At 38.0% G+C, this 20457-nt stretch overlaps 1 protein-coding gene across 2 annotated transcripts in view; it reads right to left on the bottom strand.

Annotated features, from left to right (window-relative positions):
• CEMIP2 (cell migration inducing hyaluronidase 2) overlaps window positions 1-20457 on the bottom strand; it is a 74899-nt gene that overhangs the window by 6091 nt on the left and 48351 nt on the right. For both annotated transcript variants that reach the window (XM_024211016.2, XM_024211015.3), the window contains exons 8-20: window positions 18119-18328; window positions 17525-17730; window positions 16819-16888; window positions 15128-15256; window positions 13349-13437; window positions 10089-10220; window positions 9433-9468; window positions 8417-8572; window positions 6220-6397; window positions 4314-4529; window positions 3340-3548; window positions 2040-2222; window positions 491-710 (exon numbers count right to left, since the gene is read on the bottom strand). In XM_024211016.2, coding sequence (XP_024066784.2) covers window positions 491-710; window positions 2040-2222; window positions 3340-3548; window positions 4314-4529; window positions 6220-6397; window positions 8417-8572; window positions 9433-9468; window positions 10089-10220; window positions 13349-13437; window positions 15128-15256; window positions 16819-16888; window positions 17525-17730; window positions 18119-18328 — 2034 coding nt within the window. The remainder of the gene's footprint in view (window positions 1-490; window positions 711-2039; window positions 2223-3339; window positions 3549-4313; window positions 4530-6219; window positions 6398-8416; window positions 8573-9432; window positions 9469-10088; window positions 10221-13348; window positions 13438-15127; window positions 15257-16818; window positions 16889-17524; window positions 17731-18118; window positions 18329-20457) is intronic.

The following is a 20457-nucleotide window of genomic DNA, read 5'->3' as shown; positions in this document are numbered from 1 at the left end:
TGTGTGTGTGTGTGTGTGTGTGTGTGTGTGTGTGTGTGTGTGTGTGTAAAAACAATGATGTCATCTTAGCATGAGAGCACTCCCTAGCAGGAATGGCTTTGTTATTTACAGTTCCATAGCCTCATGGCTAGAGACACCAAAACCCTTAACTGCAAATGCACAGAGGCTCTTGAAGTACACCAGTATTAAGGTTGAAAAAACACTAGAGGGGCTGTTCCCTTTGGACTTTAACAAAAAATGATATTGGATCATTTTTACAAACCTTAGTGTTTGTTTTTTAAAAAAAAGCTTTTACAAAAAATTTTGAATACATTCGAACTGAACTGACTTGCCTTTATGTAGTAAACAATATACACAATAGCAGAACTTTCTTCCAGGTTATATCTGCTTCTGAAGTATTCTCACTCCTTCATGAAAACAATATTTAAGGCAATTATGTGGAAGTTAATATCTACTGGTAATTTACATACACGTTTATGAATTTTTTTACCTGAGTTGTGCCACAATTTTTACACTGTGCAGTAGTTTTGGCTGGCATTGGCTGTAGAACAGTTGGTGCTTGGTAGTACTTTGGATAAGCTTTTGTCATGCAGTTACTGATCTCTTTTGATTGAACAGTGGCCTGAATCTTGACCCTTTCACATCCCTGAGCTGAACAATAACTGTGACCATCCCTATTGTATTTGGCTTGAAGATATAAAAACAGCAATCTAAACACAAAATAATACAAGAGATTAGAAAACTACTTGATAAAATACAGAAATTTACATAATCGAAATTTCCTCAAATGTACTGATTAGTGAACATAGGAGACCTCAGACTGCAAGCTTTTCAGGGACAGGGGAATGGTCATGTGTTTTTGTTTTCTAAATCTCTGTAAATGTACAGTCCTCTGTAAATGTTCTGTAATAACTACTACAATAGGGAAGTCTTGAGTGATATATATTAGAACCCTCCAACTGTTAGAAAAGTCATTATGACAGGATTTGTTTGAACAGAGAAAAAAAAAATTTAGCCACCATAAATCACCACTCATCTCCCCCCCACCAACCAGTAACTTTCACAGCACACATCTTAACAAATGTTCACTAAACTTGCTATCTGGCAATTAACATATCAGACATTAATCAAACAAAAACAACAGTGCTCTTATTGTACAATATGCAAAAATATGAGTGTATTTTAGAAAATAAAGAGCTTTATTGCTCTGAGTGTGCATAAAGCCCAATAAACACATCCGGACTGGAAGATTGGTATATTGATAAGCTCTACCAGCTTTTCTATAGTTGCTTGTCACTGTAGTTTCTAGATGAAAAAAGAAAACCTAAATGATATTAAAGACTACATACATCTGTTTATCTACACAATTATCTCAAACTAGTTAATAAGAGATCCAAAAAATCTTATACTAATATTCTGATTATAATTAAAAAAAGGGAACAAAAACAAAATAAAAAACCACAACATGCAAAAAATGTGTACATAGTTTTTTTTTCCTAAGGAAGCTTTATTACGGTCTTCAGTGGTAACATTCACAAAAGTGCTTAAGGGACTTAGGAGCCTAAGCCCCATTTTCAAAAGTGACAAGCCTAAGTGCCTAAGTCACTTTTGAAAATTTTACTCCATAGTTTAAGAAAATATGTCTGATTCCTTCTGGACCAACAGTAATTTTCTTAAACTCTGTTTAAGAGGTGAAGGGCAAACATTTACATTTGAGCCATACTAAACTAACAAAGCAGTTACTTGCCAAAAGGTACCTTTCTGTGGTATTTGAGATGCCACAGTTTTCCTCATACTTAGAATAGGAAATAACTGTGGTAGCTGTGGTATACGTTTACAAGTGCTGATCTGATGGCCACTACATTTATAATTACAAGTTATGTAGATTACTCTTCCAAACATCCATGGCGACATGCTTAGTGTTTCTCCATAAGATTTTCCTTCTTAAGCAGCCATCAGAGCCAAGTCTTAACACTACTGAACTTGCAATTTTACTATTAAATAAAGTATCCTTTTATTATCAATCTATATACAATTACCCAGTGCTGTTGTCAAAATAAAACTTCTTCTCTGATCGATTTTTCTGCAGCTCCATCATCGAAGTTACTGATGTATAGTCCTCCACACTATAGAAAGCAGATGTCTGCTTTTGAACGACATCAAATGTTACTTGAAAAATTGTGCTTGATGGATAACAGAGTCCAACCCGAATCCAGTCATTCCTGGAAATAGAGTGAAACAAAATTGTTATAATTCATTCATTTGAGCAAGTTTCTTGTTTTTGTGGTAGTGGAAACAAAAATTGTGTCAGAGTATTTTCATTTCAGTTTATTCAACAATTTCAGTTCAATAACTAATTGTTCAAAGTTAAGACACCATTTGGGAGCTGAAAAAGCAGAAAAGCTGTTTTTCTCTTGAATAAAAGCTGTATGTGAGAGGAGAAGGTCCACTAGTTCTAAAATCTTGAAGAACATTGTGACCAGAAACTAACTACAGATAATACTTCCTGTGTTTAATAAATCAGTGTTTTGATAAAAACCGTTTTGTTTTTTTTCTTATGTAGCCAGCACATTCAAGGTAGTTTTAGTTAATAAAAAAAATTAAATGTTTTTGTGCATTTTTAACTGAATTTCAATTTCCATCCAAATTGAGCTTGACATGACTCAAGTGGGGGCGGGGGGACAACCAAAAATCAATCATCCAGTTGAAAGTTAAGCATATCCGCTTAAATATAGAGTATCCTCCTGGTTAGCAAAAAGCAGCATCAAATTCAGTGTAAAGGTATATTTAATTGCAAATCAACATGTTTTAATGGATTATCAACCAATGAAAATCAATTTTTTTTTTTTTTAGAAAAGTAACTAACTAAAAAGTACAAATGCAAAACATGAAAAAAATTATTTAAATCAAGATTTCCTGCTTGCTGATTTAAATCAGGATAAAAATTTCAATGATTTAAGGCACTGATTTAAATCAATCCACCTTGTTTGGATGCAAATTTTAATTTCCCAGTTTAACATACTGCATCTTTTTCAAGTGACTCTTAAGAAGGCCAGTGATAGGTCGAACCATTTGCGGTTCTACTCTGCACAGCTTCACGCAGTAATAAAGCAATAGGGCTTTTCTTTAAATACTTCTTTACAGCGTTTTCTGTATAGCTCTACACAGCTTTTGGCCTAGGTCTCCAGTACACATTTTGCTTTTAATATTTGCTATTTCAGATAAATCAAGTTCCATTCTTACTCGTGGTTGTAATTTTGAATGTATCCCAACTATTTTAGCAACACAGTATTCCAATGGTGTCTTTTGGATCAAAGGCAAAAATGAAAAGAAACATACCTGTTAAAGTTAATGAGATAAAGAGAAGTGCTTTGGGGAGCTTGTCCATTCCAATGTATCGTATAGCCCTTCTGAAGCATTATTACAGGCTGGTACTGTTGAAAGTCAGCTCGCTGGTAAATACCTCGGAGTGCCATAGGGCGGAATGGGTATTCGTCTCGTACTATGGTCATAGTAAGGTTCTGTGGGTTCCTTGTCTGGATGTAGAACTTAAAAAAAAAAAAAAAAAAAAAAAAAAAAAAAAAAAAAAAAAAAAAAAATAAAAAAAAAAAAAAAAAAAAAAAAAAAAAAAAAAAAAAAAAAAAAAAAGGCATTAGAAGGAGGAGAAGAAATTTGAAGTAATCTGACAATTTTTGATCAGTTTCACTAGAAACAATATATATGAGGGAAAATAAACAGAACCACTAGAAAATTAGATGTCATGCCTAGAGGCCCCAGTGAGCTTGGCACTGTGCACACAATTAAAGAAAGCTGCTGTCCTGTAGAGTTTACAGCCTAAATAGACAAGGCCGACAATAATTTCCCCCATTTTACAGATAGGAAACAGAGGCACAGAGGGATTCAGTAACTTACTTAAATCACACACAAAGTCTGTGACAGGCTAGGAATTGATCCCAGCAGAGGGGTTTGTATTCAGAAAACTATATTTCACATTTTTAATAAATATTGTGAGAAACAGAACCGCAAGTATAAGAAAACTCCCACACTTAAAAGTTTTGGCCAACAGGACTGCGGTATGCAGATGATGGCAAGTCAACTCACTGCATAAAGATTCGCTTTATTACATTTGCTATCATAATCCCCTCCCTTCCCCCAACAAGTTGTTCAGAACCATCTAGAAGGCAAAGTAAGTGCAAAATAAATTTTTTAAAACCTAAAGAGGAAGGGCATTTCATGGCTTTGATATGTTTTTCTTCAAGTCGTGTCAATATATATAAAATATAGAATACACAAAGAACTGCAATAGTTCCAACCTGTGCATAGGTCCCACTGCAAACCACACCATTCCACTGTGTAACATTAATGCACTTTGGATGTCGGATCAGGAAATTATCCATTCTACCAACACAAGTGTCCTTGTATTCAGTCACAGAACCATCTACATCATGGAATATTGAGTTCTTGTCACCATCCAGCTCACTGTCTTCAAACCAGGGACCAGGTTTACCAAAGAAGACTTTCAGAGAAACCTGACCATAAAAGGGAAGTGAAATATTCCAATTAAGTCTCTCTCATAAAGCCACCAATTTCAGTAGTGCTACTGCATGTATACAGTTAGTAAACACACTGATAAACATTTCCATGTATGCAAAGACAATCAGGAGTCTGAAAAGGTTTATGAGCTGAATAACTTCTCTAACAAGGACAACATAGTCTTGCAAAACAGAATTTTATTATTTTGTAGTAGGCGCGATTTTCAGTTAACACATGAAGCCCAGACTTCTGCTAAAATGTTTCAGAATTTTATGTTAATACACCTCTACCTCGATACAACACTGTCCTCAGGAGCCAAAAAAATCTTACCACGTTATAAGTGAAACCGCGTTATATCGAACTTGCTTTGATCCACCGGAGTGCGCAGCCCCGCTCCCCCGGAGCACTGCTTTATCGTGTTATATCCGAATTCGTGTAATATCGGGTTGCGTTATATCGGGGTAGAAGTGTATTTATGACTGCAAATTTATTATTTCAGCTGCCTCAGGTCTTAAAGAATCTTGTCTCATTATTATCATTACACGTCTACAATCACTTTTTGTTCTCAAAGCAAGCATTAAAAACCCAAACCAAAACCTCATTTTTGTCTATATCCTGTCTCCACAGCTGAGCTCGGGTTGGGAGGCACTGGTCTTTGGTTTCATGCCTCACTATACAGCTCGGTCAGCAACTGCACAGCCTAATAGGAGTAGTTCTTCACTTTACTATGAATTCTATATTAGAATTCAATGATTTAAGTAACTCTTGTAACCAGAGTAAGCAAGCAAACAAGATAAAAAAGAAAAAAGTTAGTTTCCAGACTAAGAGAATACATATTTGTAAATGTAATTGGCTATAGAGAATAGATTACTCTAAATTAATGATGTGCAAATTTCAAAAAAAGGCTGGAAGCTCTGTTCTGAATAGAAGTTTGGACTGGAAACTCTTTGGGCTAGAAACCTCACACAAACAGGCACTTGTTATTTTCTGAACTTCCTGGTAAGCCAGAAATAGTACAAGAACAGCACTTCTCATGAGATTTTAAGTACAAGCATTTCTGGCTGAAATCAGGAAGTTCAAAGGCATGTGACAATGGAGGAAGTATAGTTTTCAACCTTCAAAGGTCCAATTCAGTCTTAATTGTAAGCGAAGGCAGGAGAAGCTGGTTGACATTTTATCCAAACCCATCCATCTCAATGCTAGCATGGGACAGACACCAAAAATGGGAAATGTAGGACATGCATATGTCCCCTAGAAGTTGCTTAATCTCACCTCCTCATCTGCCAGCCTTTTCAATTTTTCTGGAGCCTTCTTCAGCAGCCCAAAAGGTCCTTAAATGTGGCAGACTCCCCTTCTCCAAACTACAACTCCCTTGCTCAGCAGACATTACCTGGGGGACCTCAGTTTGGGCACATTCACCTGAAGAGAAGCAGGTACTTGCAGGGAAGCAGGGAAAAGGCAACCCAGGCCCAGTGGTGGCAGTCAGCACAGAAATAGGGCAGGTAGAAGCAATACCGAGAGTGCACATGTGATTCCCCTTTGTTTGAAGAAATAAGAGGACATCACCAAAATTCTCTCAAAATAGATCTCCTGCATGGGACACTGTACACAGTTCATCCTTCCCTACTCCATGAAGTCTCCCTTTTCCACCCCATCCACTGAAAATTAATTTTACATTAAGCTTACATTTGTATCAAACTTAATGAGAGAAATGTTGTTTTTAGGCGTCAACTGCCAAGGGTTTTTCAATAGGAATCCAATTGCACTGGTGTATCTATCAACAGTCGGCACAAAGTTTTTGAATGTGCATTTGGTAAGATGAATGGGTCCATCATAAATCTGAAAACCTCTGATCGGAAATGTCCTGTTAAAAACAGAATATGTTTAATACACACACACGGATACATGACCTGTTAGAAGTCTTGGTTCAGGGTCCTTGAGAGGCAATGCTTCCCTTCATTTAAAAGCATTAAGAATGTAGTGCTAAGACAATGGTTTGCAGAGTGGGACACTAAAGACAAATGAAGTCTTCCCTCCACTATTTACTTACAGGTAAGAACCTACACTTCAAATTCTAGAATTAGAAAAGGGAGCCAAGCTGCCTGCAGCCCACCAAACTATTCCCCTTTGCCTCTCCCTCCTAGGATACTGTGGGACCCCTACAGCAGAAGTGCCCAATTGGGAGTCCCATGTGCTTGGGCAGGCAGGGAGCCTCAGGCTTCCAGACCATCTTAAACTTCTCAGATGGCCCACCAGCACAGAGCTACCCTAAGCTGAATCTGCCCTACGCCTTCTCCCTTCTTATGTGAGGCAAGGGGTGCTATCTGGCAGTGGGTGAATAAGTTTCCCAAGGCAAGCCGTTGGGGAGGTGGAGCTTGTCTGACACAGGGAGGGGAGTTGGAGCCGGGGGAGGGGTGCCTCAATAGGCACCGACTCCGTGGGTGCTTCAGGGCTGGAGCACTCACAGAGAAAAATTTGTGGGTGCTGCTCAGCACCCACTGGCAGCCAAGCTCCCTCCACACCTTTCATCTGCCGGTGGCTCCACTGACCAACAGCTGTTTCGTGGCATGTAGGAAGCTCTGGGTGGGAGGAGGAAGAGCGGGAAGGGGGCACACTCAGGGGAAGAGATAGGATGGGGGAGGAGGGGGACAGGAAAGGCGGGGCAGGGACATGGTGGAAGGGGAGGAGCAACCCCTGGCTAAAGGGGAAAATCAGCGCTTATGGGCATCCCTCCCCTGGTTGCAGCAGGTCCCAGCAAGTGGGTTCCCTGAGCGCCTGTGCAGTGCTAAATAGGCTGCTGCGTGGCCACGTAGCTTATAGGGAACTTAGGTCCAGAGGTCCCCAATATTTAGGGAAGAATTGGAAGGACCTTGGCCAATTGAGGCCCTATAAGACCGTGTTCTCGTTGTGAACAAAAAGAGTGTGATGAACTTGAAACCCCTGGGTGGGTTTTGAAGAATTAATCACGTGACAGAGCCTAGGTTAGAGTTGGGGTGATCTCTGGTAAGCTTATTTGCATACATGTATGTTTTGTTGTTGTTGTTTTTAAGGTTCCCTCTGTAGTGCTTTTATCTTAAGAAACAAATATGCTTGCTTAGAAAGAACTGTATGATAGCTAAATCACTGGGGCTTATTATTAGTCTCTGATATTAAAGCAAGCAGGTGTGCTTAAGCAGACTGGCTTTTGCTGGGAATAACAGTGAAGGCAAGGAACTGTTCAGCCTAGAAATACTCCAGTCAGAAGGGAGAGAGGAGTGGGTCTCCACGCAAGAGAGGAGACGACTGGGGAGCTGGAAGCCTCAGAGTGGGCACCATGAAGGCCCATAGAGTGAGAATACAGGTGCAGTTTCCCTAAACTGTGACACTGTTAAACTGACCACTCAGGAGACTGAAGTCCTCTTATTCATCAAATACTGGGCAATATCAGTGAAAGATTTCCCACACTGCTATGTTAACGTGCCTTAACTGTGCCCTTGGAAGGACCACTCCTACATCTGAGAGGATCTACGGAGGGTCAATAAAGGTGTAAATTAGCACCAACTGTGGTAATAGTTTTTGGGATGTGAACACCTGTTCACTGGAAACAGGACTGAGATGGTCAAACTAATTTGATATAAGCTACCCACCTTCCATCAGACTAACAGTTTTTAGTCACTACTATTCTCGGCTGGATTCAAACTGCCAGCCCAGAAGCAGAAGGTAGTACATTCTGCCATCAAGTCCCCAAACCATGCAGATCCCCTTGTAGCCATGTGCTATCTTGGAGTGTTTTTTTATTCCATGCAATGTAATACTAGTTCTAAATTTATAGTGCTATTTTCAATCAAACTGAAAAAGTAAATTTTGGAAAAAGCAACTTTGTTTTGCCCACTGAAACACTTACCGATTTCTAGGCAGAGTGCGATTTTTATTGTCTATTCCTCCAGTTCCTGAGTATTTGTTTTGGCCACCGTGAAAGCCATAATTCCTGCTCTCGCCAACAAACAAAGATTCTGATATTTCCTGGCTGGAGCCTTCATCTTTTGGGAAGCTTCCGTCACTATCAAAATGAAGTTCGAGATTACTGATATGGCACTACAGCAAACAGGAAAGTTATATTGTTCTGAAATAAAAAGACATCCTACAAGTTCTAACTATTTTTTATCTTTATCTAAGCAAAGGAGGCTAAGCCTTTTGTTTAGAAGTGTATTGCAATATACAATTTAATCCCTGCTTTTCAAAAACCCTCGCCTTAAAAAAAATTAAAAAAAACAACTGTATGTGCATTAAATCAAATTAATTGTAAGTATTACATTTTCTTATTCCCCTTGACTTCCAGTCCACTCTTTAAAACTTGTATTTTCAGTATTAAGAACATTTTAATTATACAAGGTGAAAAGCTAGGATGTTGGCAGTGGTTCTCAAACTTTTGTACTGGTGACCCCTTTGAGATAGCAAGCCTCTGAGTGCGACTCCCCCTTATAAATTAAAAACACATTTTTATATATTTAACACCATTATAAATGCTGGAGGTGAAGCGGGGTTTGGGGTGGAGGCTGACAGCTCACAACCCCCCATGTAATAACCTCGTGACCCCCTGAGAGGTCCCAACCCCCTGTTTGAGAACACCTGTTGTACACTTTCCTAGAGTTCTGGTCATGTCATCTAATTATCTAGTATCATGACTCGATGTATCAGAGCTCCAGCAGAAGCAGACTCCGGGTCAAAAGTGGTGAGACATTCCCCTTATGTAAACCCTCTTGGCCTTCTTATTGTCATTTTCACATTTCTAATATTTTTACATTTGGGTTTCTAAATAGCCCTAGTATCACATCTACTACTTATTTTTTGACATATACTGTGAAAAATTAAGCTAGGAAAACTGAACATAGCGATGAAATCCAGTACAAAAATACTCACCTGGCAAAAGTTAAACCTATTCCATTGTCAGCAAACCTACAAGAGAAATTTATTTTTGAATAGAGCGAATTTCAAATCATGTACAATACAATATTTTAATGTTCATGAAATGTGTGTTTTTATTTTAGTTTCTCAAAGGATCAGAGCACAGATTCACTTCAAACTGAATCGAATCTTAATCTGTGTATGAAATGAAACTTACCAAAAAAAAAAAAAAAAAAAAATCACCGAAGCTATTATACTTAGAGATTTCTGGTGTTTTAAAATCAGTATAACTGTTTCTATATGGTTTTGTTTAGTGGCAATATGATAGCTTTAGAGAAACCTCAAATATACTAAAAGTCAAAAGATTAAAAAGTACTTTCTATGGTCTCTGTTAATTTTTGGACTTAAATTTTCTCTATCATGCCATTTTAAATCCTTGTTTGCTTCTTATTTAAATGAAATTCCCATGTAATCTTGCATGGACTTCGTTTCAGCCCATTAGTGGAATGAGACAAACAGCTTCACTGGTTTAGCTCTGACATTCTCTCTCATAACTCTACTTTAATATAGGCTTTTCCAGACTTTACAACTCACAACTCTACTAGCTTTTATACCGTTGTCCAAGAGAATGTCTTTTTATAGCAGGCAGAGCTTTGCTCTTGGATACCTACCCAGAGTTCCGAATGATGATGTCCCCTCCTCTGACCCAAGACCCATGATCATTGTTTTTAAAAGCAATTAGTCTGTCAATCAGAGCAGCAACTCGGGGTTTCTCAGGGTCGGCATCTTGATGAGGTCGAAACCTTAGAAAGGGAGGAAAAAAAGAAGAAAAAAAAAAAAAAAACACCTGAAAGGAAGGTATCTGATTTATGCTCTGTGCACACATACACTGTTGTGGTATATACCAAGATATAAACACTTGCACTCACTGGACAGGCAAAATCAGCTCCTGCAACATGCCTGAGGTAAAAAGGCCCACACTGAAAGATGACAGAGACTAGAACCCTAATTTCACTGTGAGTGCCCCCACAATTCTCCATTCCCACAACAGTGTCTTCAGAGATCTGACCATCCTATTCTTGGAAAGAAGCAATAAAAGAGATGGAACATTACGCTTCTCTTCCTTTCCCAGAAGGGCTAGGATATCTCCCACTATGGATTCCCATCCTACTCTTCCTGAGCTGCGACTTCCTGTTCCCCGACTCCTTTGTCCCACAACTTGAGTCTCACCCTCTTCTTCTTTCTTGCCTTCCCTTGGGTCTTTCTTCCCTCCCCTTCTCCTTAAAGCATTAATCTGAGGGTATGGAGAGAGAGGAGGAAAATTGACACTGCCACTGAAAGGGCATGTGGGGCTGTGGTTGCACTAGACAGAAGGCTGGAGGGATGGGTGCTGACTGCTCCCTCCTAGACCTCTCAAGTGCACCTAATTTTGTGGAGTGCTCTTCATTGGGGTAGGACAAATATGTTTCTCCGCTCCTCCATACTTGCTGCCCAGCTGGTCCCACATAGTGGCAGCTGCAGCCTATTTTTGACTCAGTGTAGCAGTGTACTACAAACACAAAAGCAACAGGGAGGATGGAAGAAATACCCTGGGTACAGGCTGGGGGTGATGCCAGTTGGGGAGCCCATGAGAGCCCCAGGGGCATAAGGCATATTCGGTTTCCCTGTTTTAAGCTAACTGGGAAAGTGGAAAATAATTCATACCCACTCTGTATTTTTATTGATTTGAACACAAAAGTAACTAGACAGAATCAAAAGGTACAGGTACATTTGTTGAAGGGTGAAAACCCACAAAATAACTGCTATGAAACTTGGTCCAATCCTACACATTAGGAAGCTCTCTGCACCACATTTACGGTTTAGGAAGTTGAAAGACATTATACCTTCCTCTCCTGCCTGCCTCAGCCACTACTCTCTACTCTGCCCCCAGAGGCATCAGTAGCAGAGAAGGGACAGAGAAGGAAGCAGTTCACAGCTGGCCTACTTCTGCCCACTCAGTGATCCAGAGCGTCAAGGAACCTTGTTTAAAAAATAAAATTTTCTGACAGCAAATTGACTTCTGCTGGGACAAGAACATCTGGGCCTGAATTTAAGAACTATGGATGGCTGACCAGTCTGACACACTAATCATGTCACTGTACATCAGTTCAGGCAACAATGAAATGTATGAAGATTAACTAAAAGTCTTTTCTGCAGTTTCATCTGGGAAAAATATGTTGTAGTATATTATACAAAGTAACTTTACAATAAAGTTAATTTAAACCTTAGTGAGGGAGAAGTCCAACTTTAAAGTAAAAATGGACTATTTTAAATTCTTCTTCAGCTAATACTATCTAATAATCATATTTATGCAGTCTGTCAGATTCTTTTAAAGGACAGATTGCGTATTAAGGACAGTATATTTTCGTAAGGTGCCATGTACTACTTTGTCTCAAATCCCTAGCTATGATTACTTTGTTGGTAATTCACACTGGTCTTATCTGCCTTCCGTCATAATTTCTGAAGCGTGAGTTCATTTCCAAAGCATGAAGTACAGTATGTTCTCAGAGTCTTGCCTTTTCCTCTCTACGTCCACACCTATCATTCAGCTGTCCCCTTCCTAAACAGAGGTCAGTTCAAATAGACAAATATAGTCCTCTTACCCAATGACATTTTCCAGCTCAGGAAAATTAAGACTTTGAAGGTTATTTATTTTACTAGATCCTTCAGCAGGGTATGGGGTAGATGCAACTATTCAGTTTCGCCTCAGTTGAAATTTGATTAAATGTGCACATTAATTTTATTTGAAGTGCAAGGGGGAAAAAAAAAAAAAAAAAAAAAAAAAAAGTCAGCCAGCCAGCCTGTAAGAAAGAACCTCTCCACTATTCTTTCACTGAGCAAGCTACGTTAGGAATCCTGGAGAGAATTCGGAATGTGTCTATGTATACCGAATCAATTAATACACTGCAAGAGATGCTCTCAAGTTGCACTGTTGAGCTACATATTCAATAAGCTGCTGGAAGACAGTGAGAGATTTTCAAAGGCATGAAGGGCAGTTAGGTGACCAACTCCCATTTACTTGCAATTTGAGTTGTACCTTTGAAAGTCTCTCTCACTAGGTCCTTTAGACCTGTGGCTCTCAACCTTTCCAGACTACTGAATCCCTTTCAGGAGTCTGATTTGTCTTGCATACCTCCAGGTCACACCTCACTTAAAATCTACTTGCTTACAAAATCAGACATAAAAAATATTAAAGTGTCACGGCACACTATTACTGAAAAATTGCTTCCTTTCTCATTTTTATAGAATTAAAATTATAATTAAATTATAATTAAAAATAAAGCAATTGGAATATAAATATTGTACTTACATTTGAGTGTATAGTATACAGAGCAGTATAAACAAGTCATTGACTGTATGAAATTTTATTTTGTACTGACTTTGCTGGTGCTTTTTCTGTAGCCTGTTGTAAAACTAAGTAAATATCTAGATGAGTTGATGTACCCCCTGGAAGACCTCTGCATACACCTGATAGAGAACCACGGCTTTAGACTGAACCACAAGCCAGGGAGTCCAGCATTCAATAGCCTTTAATAGGTTTTCAACTTTACACATCAGATAGGAAAACATTTTTCAGAGCCTGTTGAAAATAATGGCTTACTATGGTTGAGAGAGCCAGCTCAGGACGAGGGTGCAGCAAGCTCCCAGAACACAGCATGCTCTGCTGATTCAAAAACTGGTGGGTGGGTCGGTGTGGGTGTGTGATCATATACATAAAATAGTTGTCAGATTTCTGTTATCAGGTTTTGCCCATAACTGCAAATAATTTTTTTAAACAACACTTTCTAATATTAGGTTATTAATATTTTGAAAGGAGAGGATTCAATTCTGAGAACTTAGCTATTTTAAAATTTTAATATGCATTCAATAGTATTGAAAGAACAGAATTTACCTCGCATTGTTGTCCAGACAAAGATATTCCCTTGGATCCTCAGCACTAGCATTGGTGGTTTTTACACCTTTATCAATAAATAAGCCAGCCTGAAACAAGTAAGGAAAGAAACAAATAATTTACCTGACCCGGCCCCAGATAGCTTTACAAAATTATCTTTCGCGATAAATCTGAAATTGAGTTCACAAAACAGTGAGTCGCTGAGTGTACAATGCTGGGTTTGTTTGTTTTTTAAACGTACTCTCTTTAGCTCTATTTCCCTTAGCTAACATAGCCTGGGGAAATATCTCTCAAACAACACTTAGTGCTATCACAGGACTGAAAATGTTCATTAAAAACATTTGAAATCTGTTATTTTCAAATGTTATTAACTCTTCTACTGCATAGTCACCTCACAAAAACTTGAAGTCTTGGCTTAGAATATTCTCTACCTTCAACCACATTTTAGTATAAATAGGAATGTGTGATTTGGTTTAAGCACCTCTATTATAATATACTTCTCATTTGAATACAAGTTTGTCCAACTCTCAATAACTGCCTTCAATTTTCAAATAGAACTGTTTTTAATGTACAGCCCCCATAAAGCTGTGCATCCATGCTGTGATACTGTCACTGTTATTTGGAGCAGGAAAGACTATTATAACCAGAAAAGTAAAGAAAGAAAGAAAAAAAGTCAGTTTCTAACATCCCAAAGTATATGGTATGTAAAATTTACTGTTTAGGACTTGACTTTCAGAGAACTCTTATTATGTCACCTTTAAGCTAATATAGATGGGTAAAGAAATACCTAGATGGCTTTAAGTATCAGAAGGGTAGCCTTGTTAGTCTGTATCCACAAAACCAACACGGAGTCCGGTGGCACCTTAAAGACTAACAGATGTATTTGGGCATAAGCTTTCGTGGGTAAAAACCCACTTCTTCAGATACCTGGAAGAAGTGGATTTTTACCCACGAAAGCTTATGCCCAAATAAATCTGTTAGTCTTTAAGGTGCCACCGGACTCCGTGTTGTTTTTCTAGATGGTTTTATAAAATCAAGATGTAAATTGCCATACAGAGCAGCTACCATGAAATTATAATGCTTTTTATTGAAGGGCTCACTGTGAATTTATAAGGCAAAAAATGTAGAAGAGACAGTATCTTATTTTGTCAACTGAAGTTTGCGAATTTAAATAAATTGGAATGACTTTCAATGGCTCAAGAGTCCCTTGCGTGTACCCACTGGTACCATAGATTTGAGCTGTTGCCAAACGACCATATGAAATCGTCTATGGGCTTCTCAAATCAAATACTGTGAGATGATAAAGAAGCACTTGAAGTCTGTGTGTTAATGACCCAAGGGAAACAGGTCACTGACAGTTTATGAACTACAACTTTCAGTTCATAGCCACCCTGATCTGTGGTATACCTTGATTCTCAAGGATCATTGTACTTCAAAGTGCCAAATGACAGCCTTAAAACACTGAGCAGTATCTCAGATTTCAATGTTGAGAAACTAACAATTTCTGTCAGCACATTATGCAAAAACTATAAATTATGGACTTTTGTTTTCGGTGTAATTCGACAACTCCTCACCTTTTAAAAAAGAGAATATTAAACACCAAAACTACTTTGAGGACGAGCATTACAAGGGACTGCACTACTAGACAACCAATTTCAAGAAGAGCAAGCTTTCAGTCACCTCTCTTTGCCATTATGATTTTTTTGTTTAATCATGCAGGTCTTAATATTGAAATATTATAGTTATTAAAGCCCAGGTATCAAGCTATTAGTACACTACCTTAAAATTAGAATGAACTCTGTTGTTATAGAAGATGCCTAATGGTGTAAGCTCTGCTTTGGTTTCAGGGTATAAACCATGAGAATCTCCTGTTGAATTCTTGTGGAACAAATACCATATTCCAGCATCCTGCAAAGAAGAGGGTGAGAACACGTTTTAAAAGTGACAATGATCTGTCTAGTGCCAGCATGTTTAAATCATCATTACTGCTATATTGACCTCTCCAACAAATCAAATGCATTTTAAACATAATTTACATGTCTCAAACAATAAAATGAAAACACAACCGATATCCTTTCACAATGAATTCCACATTAAATCATGTCTGAAAAAAAGACCTGTCTGCAGTATAACTAAAAATTGGGGTGGGGGTGGGGGGAAAGAGGCTGTATGCATTATTACATGGTTACACAGAAAAAGGAAAATTTTAGCCACAAAGATCTCCTAATTTTGAACATTTCAAGTCTGAACTCAAAGTCACTAGGAAAAATTGTAACCTTTTGCATTTCAATGACACATTACATTTCTGTGTACTCAATCATATTTTTGTTCAGCTAGCTAGCTAGCAAATCATTTTATTGTAGAATATACACAAATATTTTCCACTTATTTGTCTTTAAGAATTGCTCACTATGCCCATATCAAGATTTAATGATACAGCAAAAAAAACTCCCAAGAGCTTTAAAAAAAATTGAGAAGTCTGGCCAGTTCAGAGTTCTGAGCCAATAATATGCAACAATTATTTCACACACCTGTGTCGCTCTCCATCTTCTCTCAATTCCCCAAGCAACCACTCTTAAAAGTGACATTTACCAGTTAGCAGAAGCCTGCAACCCTCCACCCCATATGTTACCCTGCATGTGAGGTGGCCAGGACACAGTAGTGGAGTAGTAGCCTCTGCAGTCCCAGTACACCAGGGGAGAGTTCCATGCCATCTCTGAATGCGCTAATATGGTGTGACTAAAAGATCTGAGCTCTTAAGTAAAACCCTCCTGTAGGGAATGCTCAAGAGCAATAGGGATGCTCTATCCCAAAAGGCTTGAATAGTGGCTATAGAGCTGCTCCGCTGTACCCTACAGTTTGCCACCGGGGAGAAGAGAATGATTATAAGTCACCAAAACCCTGCTCATGTTCTATATCTGGTGATAGAAGGGTCTCATCATTCTAGGATTTGTGTTCTGCTTGTCACAGCATTTTAGGTATCCGTGTTGAGAAACAACAGACTAACACATAGCCAAGACAATTAACACATCTCAGTTCACTGTAATAAAAAAACAGCACAGCTATTTTGTATTCCACTGAATATGACCAAAATTTCAAGTCCTGAACAGTAGCCACACAATACGCTAACAATATAAACTACAGAAAATATCGAAGCCTTAATATTAGCATGGATGTATTCGTAAGATCCCTTGTTCACAAATGATTCACTATACACACTGTCACAAATATAAGGATTAATAATTCAGAAAAGGAAGAATTATCTTCTTTTCTCTTCAGAACAGATGTTCAGTATCTTTCAAATGCCAATTTAGAAGGGACAGCTTGCATGTAAAATGCCATTGTACTTCTAAACATAAAAAGAAATACATCTACACGTGAAACTTTGAAATGCCTACCTTTTTAATAGTGTATGCCTTAGTTATCTGAAATATGAATAGTTTGTGTCAAAGAATATCTATGTGCCTCACCTGTGAGCCTGCTGCTGCATTATTTATAAGATGATTGTTGGGATGAGCAATCCAGAATGTTGAAACAGCCCTGCAATATATTATTCAGAAACAATAAATAATTCAGATGCTACAAATGGTAAAATCCCTACAGAAAACTTAGCATTCATATCTAGCAAATTAGCGAGTGCTAATTTGACATACAAAGCAAGTCTGTCATGAGCTTCAAGTAAGAAATCATGAAGAAAGCCATATTTTCCTAAAGAAAATTGTCTCCATTTCTTTCAGAAGTCCTCCTGCAAGCTCTTGTTTAAAGTGGTTAAAATACTACATGTAATGATAAACCATTTTGTTAATAAGTGGCATAATCTTATTTGGCTTTTACAGAAGGAATCAGATACCTTAATTTATGAATTAAGCATTAAAAATGGTGGTTTCAGAGAGTCTGGTGCCTTTGCATGAGAATAAGGAAATAGCCTGAAGAGAAGTCTGCTGAATCAGGTACCATATCAAGTAGTGACTGTATTTCAACACAGTTGTTCATATATTCTATTTGTGTTGTTCAGATTGTTAATGCTTTTTTCTAAATAGCAACGTTGTATTCCAGCTGTCCACCTTTGATAGCCTACATAAAAAAAAATCTTGCCTATTTGTAGAGCAACAAGAGATTTTCCAAAATTTAATTACTGCAACTAATTTGATTTTCTTTTCTTAGCCAGATACTCACATGCAGTCTGTGGCTGGCACTGGAACATAATTTCCATACACTTTATCCTTAATGGCCATACACATGGTGCTATTCCTGTCTGTGGGAAGAAGAGTGCCTGGTTTGGTGACTAGTCCAAGGTTGTGGAACAGAATATTCCTCTGTTCAATGCCATCCTCTATGAAGAAACAGTGGCCTAGTGTGTCATAACCAATGGTGTCCTTTATCTGCAGAAATACAAGTTCATTATGTCATTAGCAATAGCATTCATTTGAGATTTATTTGCCAAGTGCCAGTTAGTTTTACTATCTTGGCATAACTGCAAAATGAAGTTTCAATATCAGCAATAATGGCCAAGTCAAATGTCAAGTTTTATTTATTCCCCAGAGACTTTTTCTGAAGATGTTGGCTCACTGCAAGGCTCTAAAAATTCAATTAGAAAGACCAAGACTTGTCACAAAAGTCACTGTTTACACCTGGTAATTATGTATTAACTTTTTAGTCATGTCGTGCACATTTAAACTGAAAAATGGAATAAAGTATTTTCACACCGACTGTGCTTTCTAACATTTACTTTCAAACAATTTGAAATGGCATCTCTTTCATGGCACCTACCAACAAGCCATTAGTTGCATGAATTGTCACACATCTGGAGAAACAATGATGAATGGAAAGGCCTTCCAGATAAGTCCTGAAGCTATAACCTCCTTTCTCATCCACATCCCCACAGCGGTGGAAGTGAACAGGGTAACTTCCTATTAGTTGCTGGCCCATTTGCCTCAGTTCCACATGGGAGAGATGAACGGATGTGAAATTCTTCAAAATCTGAAATGTGTAACAAGAAGATTTAACTGAATAATCAATTACACTTTTAAATTGGTAAAAGTTTAAATTTAAAGCCATAGTGAACTGATTTCCTCCATGCACAAACAAGTACAGTGGAATATTACAAGAATCAGTCTGAAGAATCTTCATGTTTTGCTTTATATCCAGATCTATAAATCGGTGACCTTCATAAACAAGAGACATGCACATAAGCAAAATGTTCATGTTACCAAAACAAAAAGTTTCATCAGGAATTTTATTGCTACAGCAAGTCAGTTTTAAATGGCTCTTACTGGAATTCTCACAAATTGCACATTCTTTACAGACAGCCAAATGATAGTCAAACAAGTAAGAATTTTTCTCCTTATATACACAAAAGTTGTATTGATTTAACTAAATTGGTTTAGAAATTGATTTAATTAAACATGCGCAATCGTATGGACATTCAAACTGGTTAACTAATTTAAGCATCTACACAAGGGATTGCACGGTTTAGAAATGGAATTAACTTGTGCACACAAGACCTTAGAGAAATAATAAAATCCAGTTACTAATCTGTTCCTTTAAAATGAATCCTCTGTGATTACTATAAGCAAGGGACAAAACCTGAACTCTCACTATAAGGGACTTAGCAAAACCAGAAGACTTCTAGACTTGTATTTTATTACAACATTCCTTGAAGCAAATACTCTAGTTTAAATTTCCAGTAGAATTTTGTTATAACTGCACTTTCAATTACTCAGATTCCCAAACAATTCTCCGTTTGAATAAAACCCTCAATAATCAATCCCCGTAACACCACAAGTGAGGACTGTAAAGGAGTGAGAATCCTTTCTGCATCAAAATGACACACTAAACTAAAACAAAATCCAGCTAGACAAGTTCATGTGTGGCCAACCCTCACAAAGGAAGTCACTATGCAAGTCTGTGTCTACAGCACTAACACTTTTGTCAGTAAAACTTTTGTTGGTCGGGGGTGTGAAAAAACACACACCCTCGACCGACATAAGTTTCACCGACAAAAGTGTTGGCGTGGACAGCGCTATGTCAGCGGGAGATACTCTTTCGCGGACATAACTACTGCCGCTCGTTGAGGGTGGGAGAGCACTCTCCTGTCAGCATAGAGCCGCTACACAGGAGACCTTACAGCAGCTCAGCTACAGCGGTACAGCTGTGCCACTATAAGATCTGTAGTGTAGACATAGCTTAAGTCTGCAGTTTTAGATTCAAGACGTGCTCTTTTGCTACATGACAATGGGCAATCCCCTCAGAACTATGGACTTTCACATTAAATTGCATAATTGGCTACTACACAGCTAAGTATTGTACATCAAAAGTTGTTAAGGTTATGGAATTGCACAAAACACAATTGGGCAACTGCAACTATTTCTTCTTCCTTCGGTCTTAAAAAAGTAAACTAAATGCAAATGCTTAGAGTTATGTGAAGTTAAGTTTGCAAATTTAACGACAAATCAAGAACTTTAAGTTCTCATTGTAATATTAACTTACCCACATTGCACATTTGAGGGCTTGTGAATTAGACTGTCAAATATAAATACCTTAAAAACACACTATTACATGTCGTGGGCAAGTTAAAGAAGCAGTGATTGACCATTTCAACTTTTTAGCTGCTGAGCTTACATTTACCACCTCGTCTCTCTAATAGCTTTATTGAGAGAGACAAGCTTTCGAGCCACACAGGCATTTAGAACCAGCGTAATGCTGACGGCTGACAGAAATCGGCCTTGCTGCATTTGCTCCCAGTTAACATCAGTTGAGGATCTGACCCTTAATGTTTAAACACACACAGTAATGAAACATTAAAGCTACAAATTAAGGCCTGACTCGGATGTACAGTACAACACTTACACCGTTCTTTCCATGTAAAGGGGTCTTATCAGCCTGTAGTTTCTACTGAGTCCAGACATTTTAACTAATTGTAATAGCCTATTTTACAAATTAACAAAAGCTGAAAAATGCTTTGTGGTAGATGTTTTTATAAACAAATGCTAATGTAAATTTAGCAACATCTGCCCAACTATTCAGAAAAGACTCACAAGAACAATTTAACAACTCTGATGTCTCAGAATATTTGTTTTCTGTTCCATCTTCATTCATCAATTTGAGTT

The sequence above is a fragment of the Terrapene carolina genome, unplaced genomic scaffold (assembly GCF_002925995.2).
Source record: "Terrapene carolina triunguis isolate 2854851 unplaced genomic scaffold, T_m_triunguis-2.0 Scaffold113, whole genome shotgun sequence".
Lineage (NCBI taxonomy): Eukaryota > Metazoa > Chordata > Testudines > Emydidae > Terrapene > Terrapene triunguis.
The sequence above is the reverse complement of the archived record's forward strand: the minus strand, read 5'-3'. Positions and strand labels throughout refer to the sequence as shown.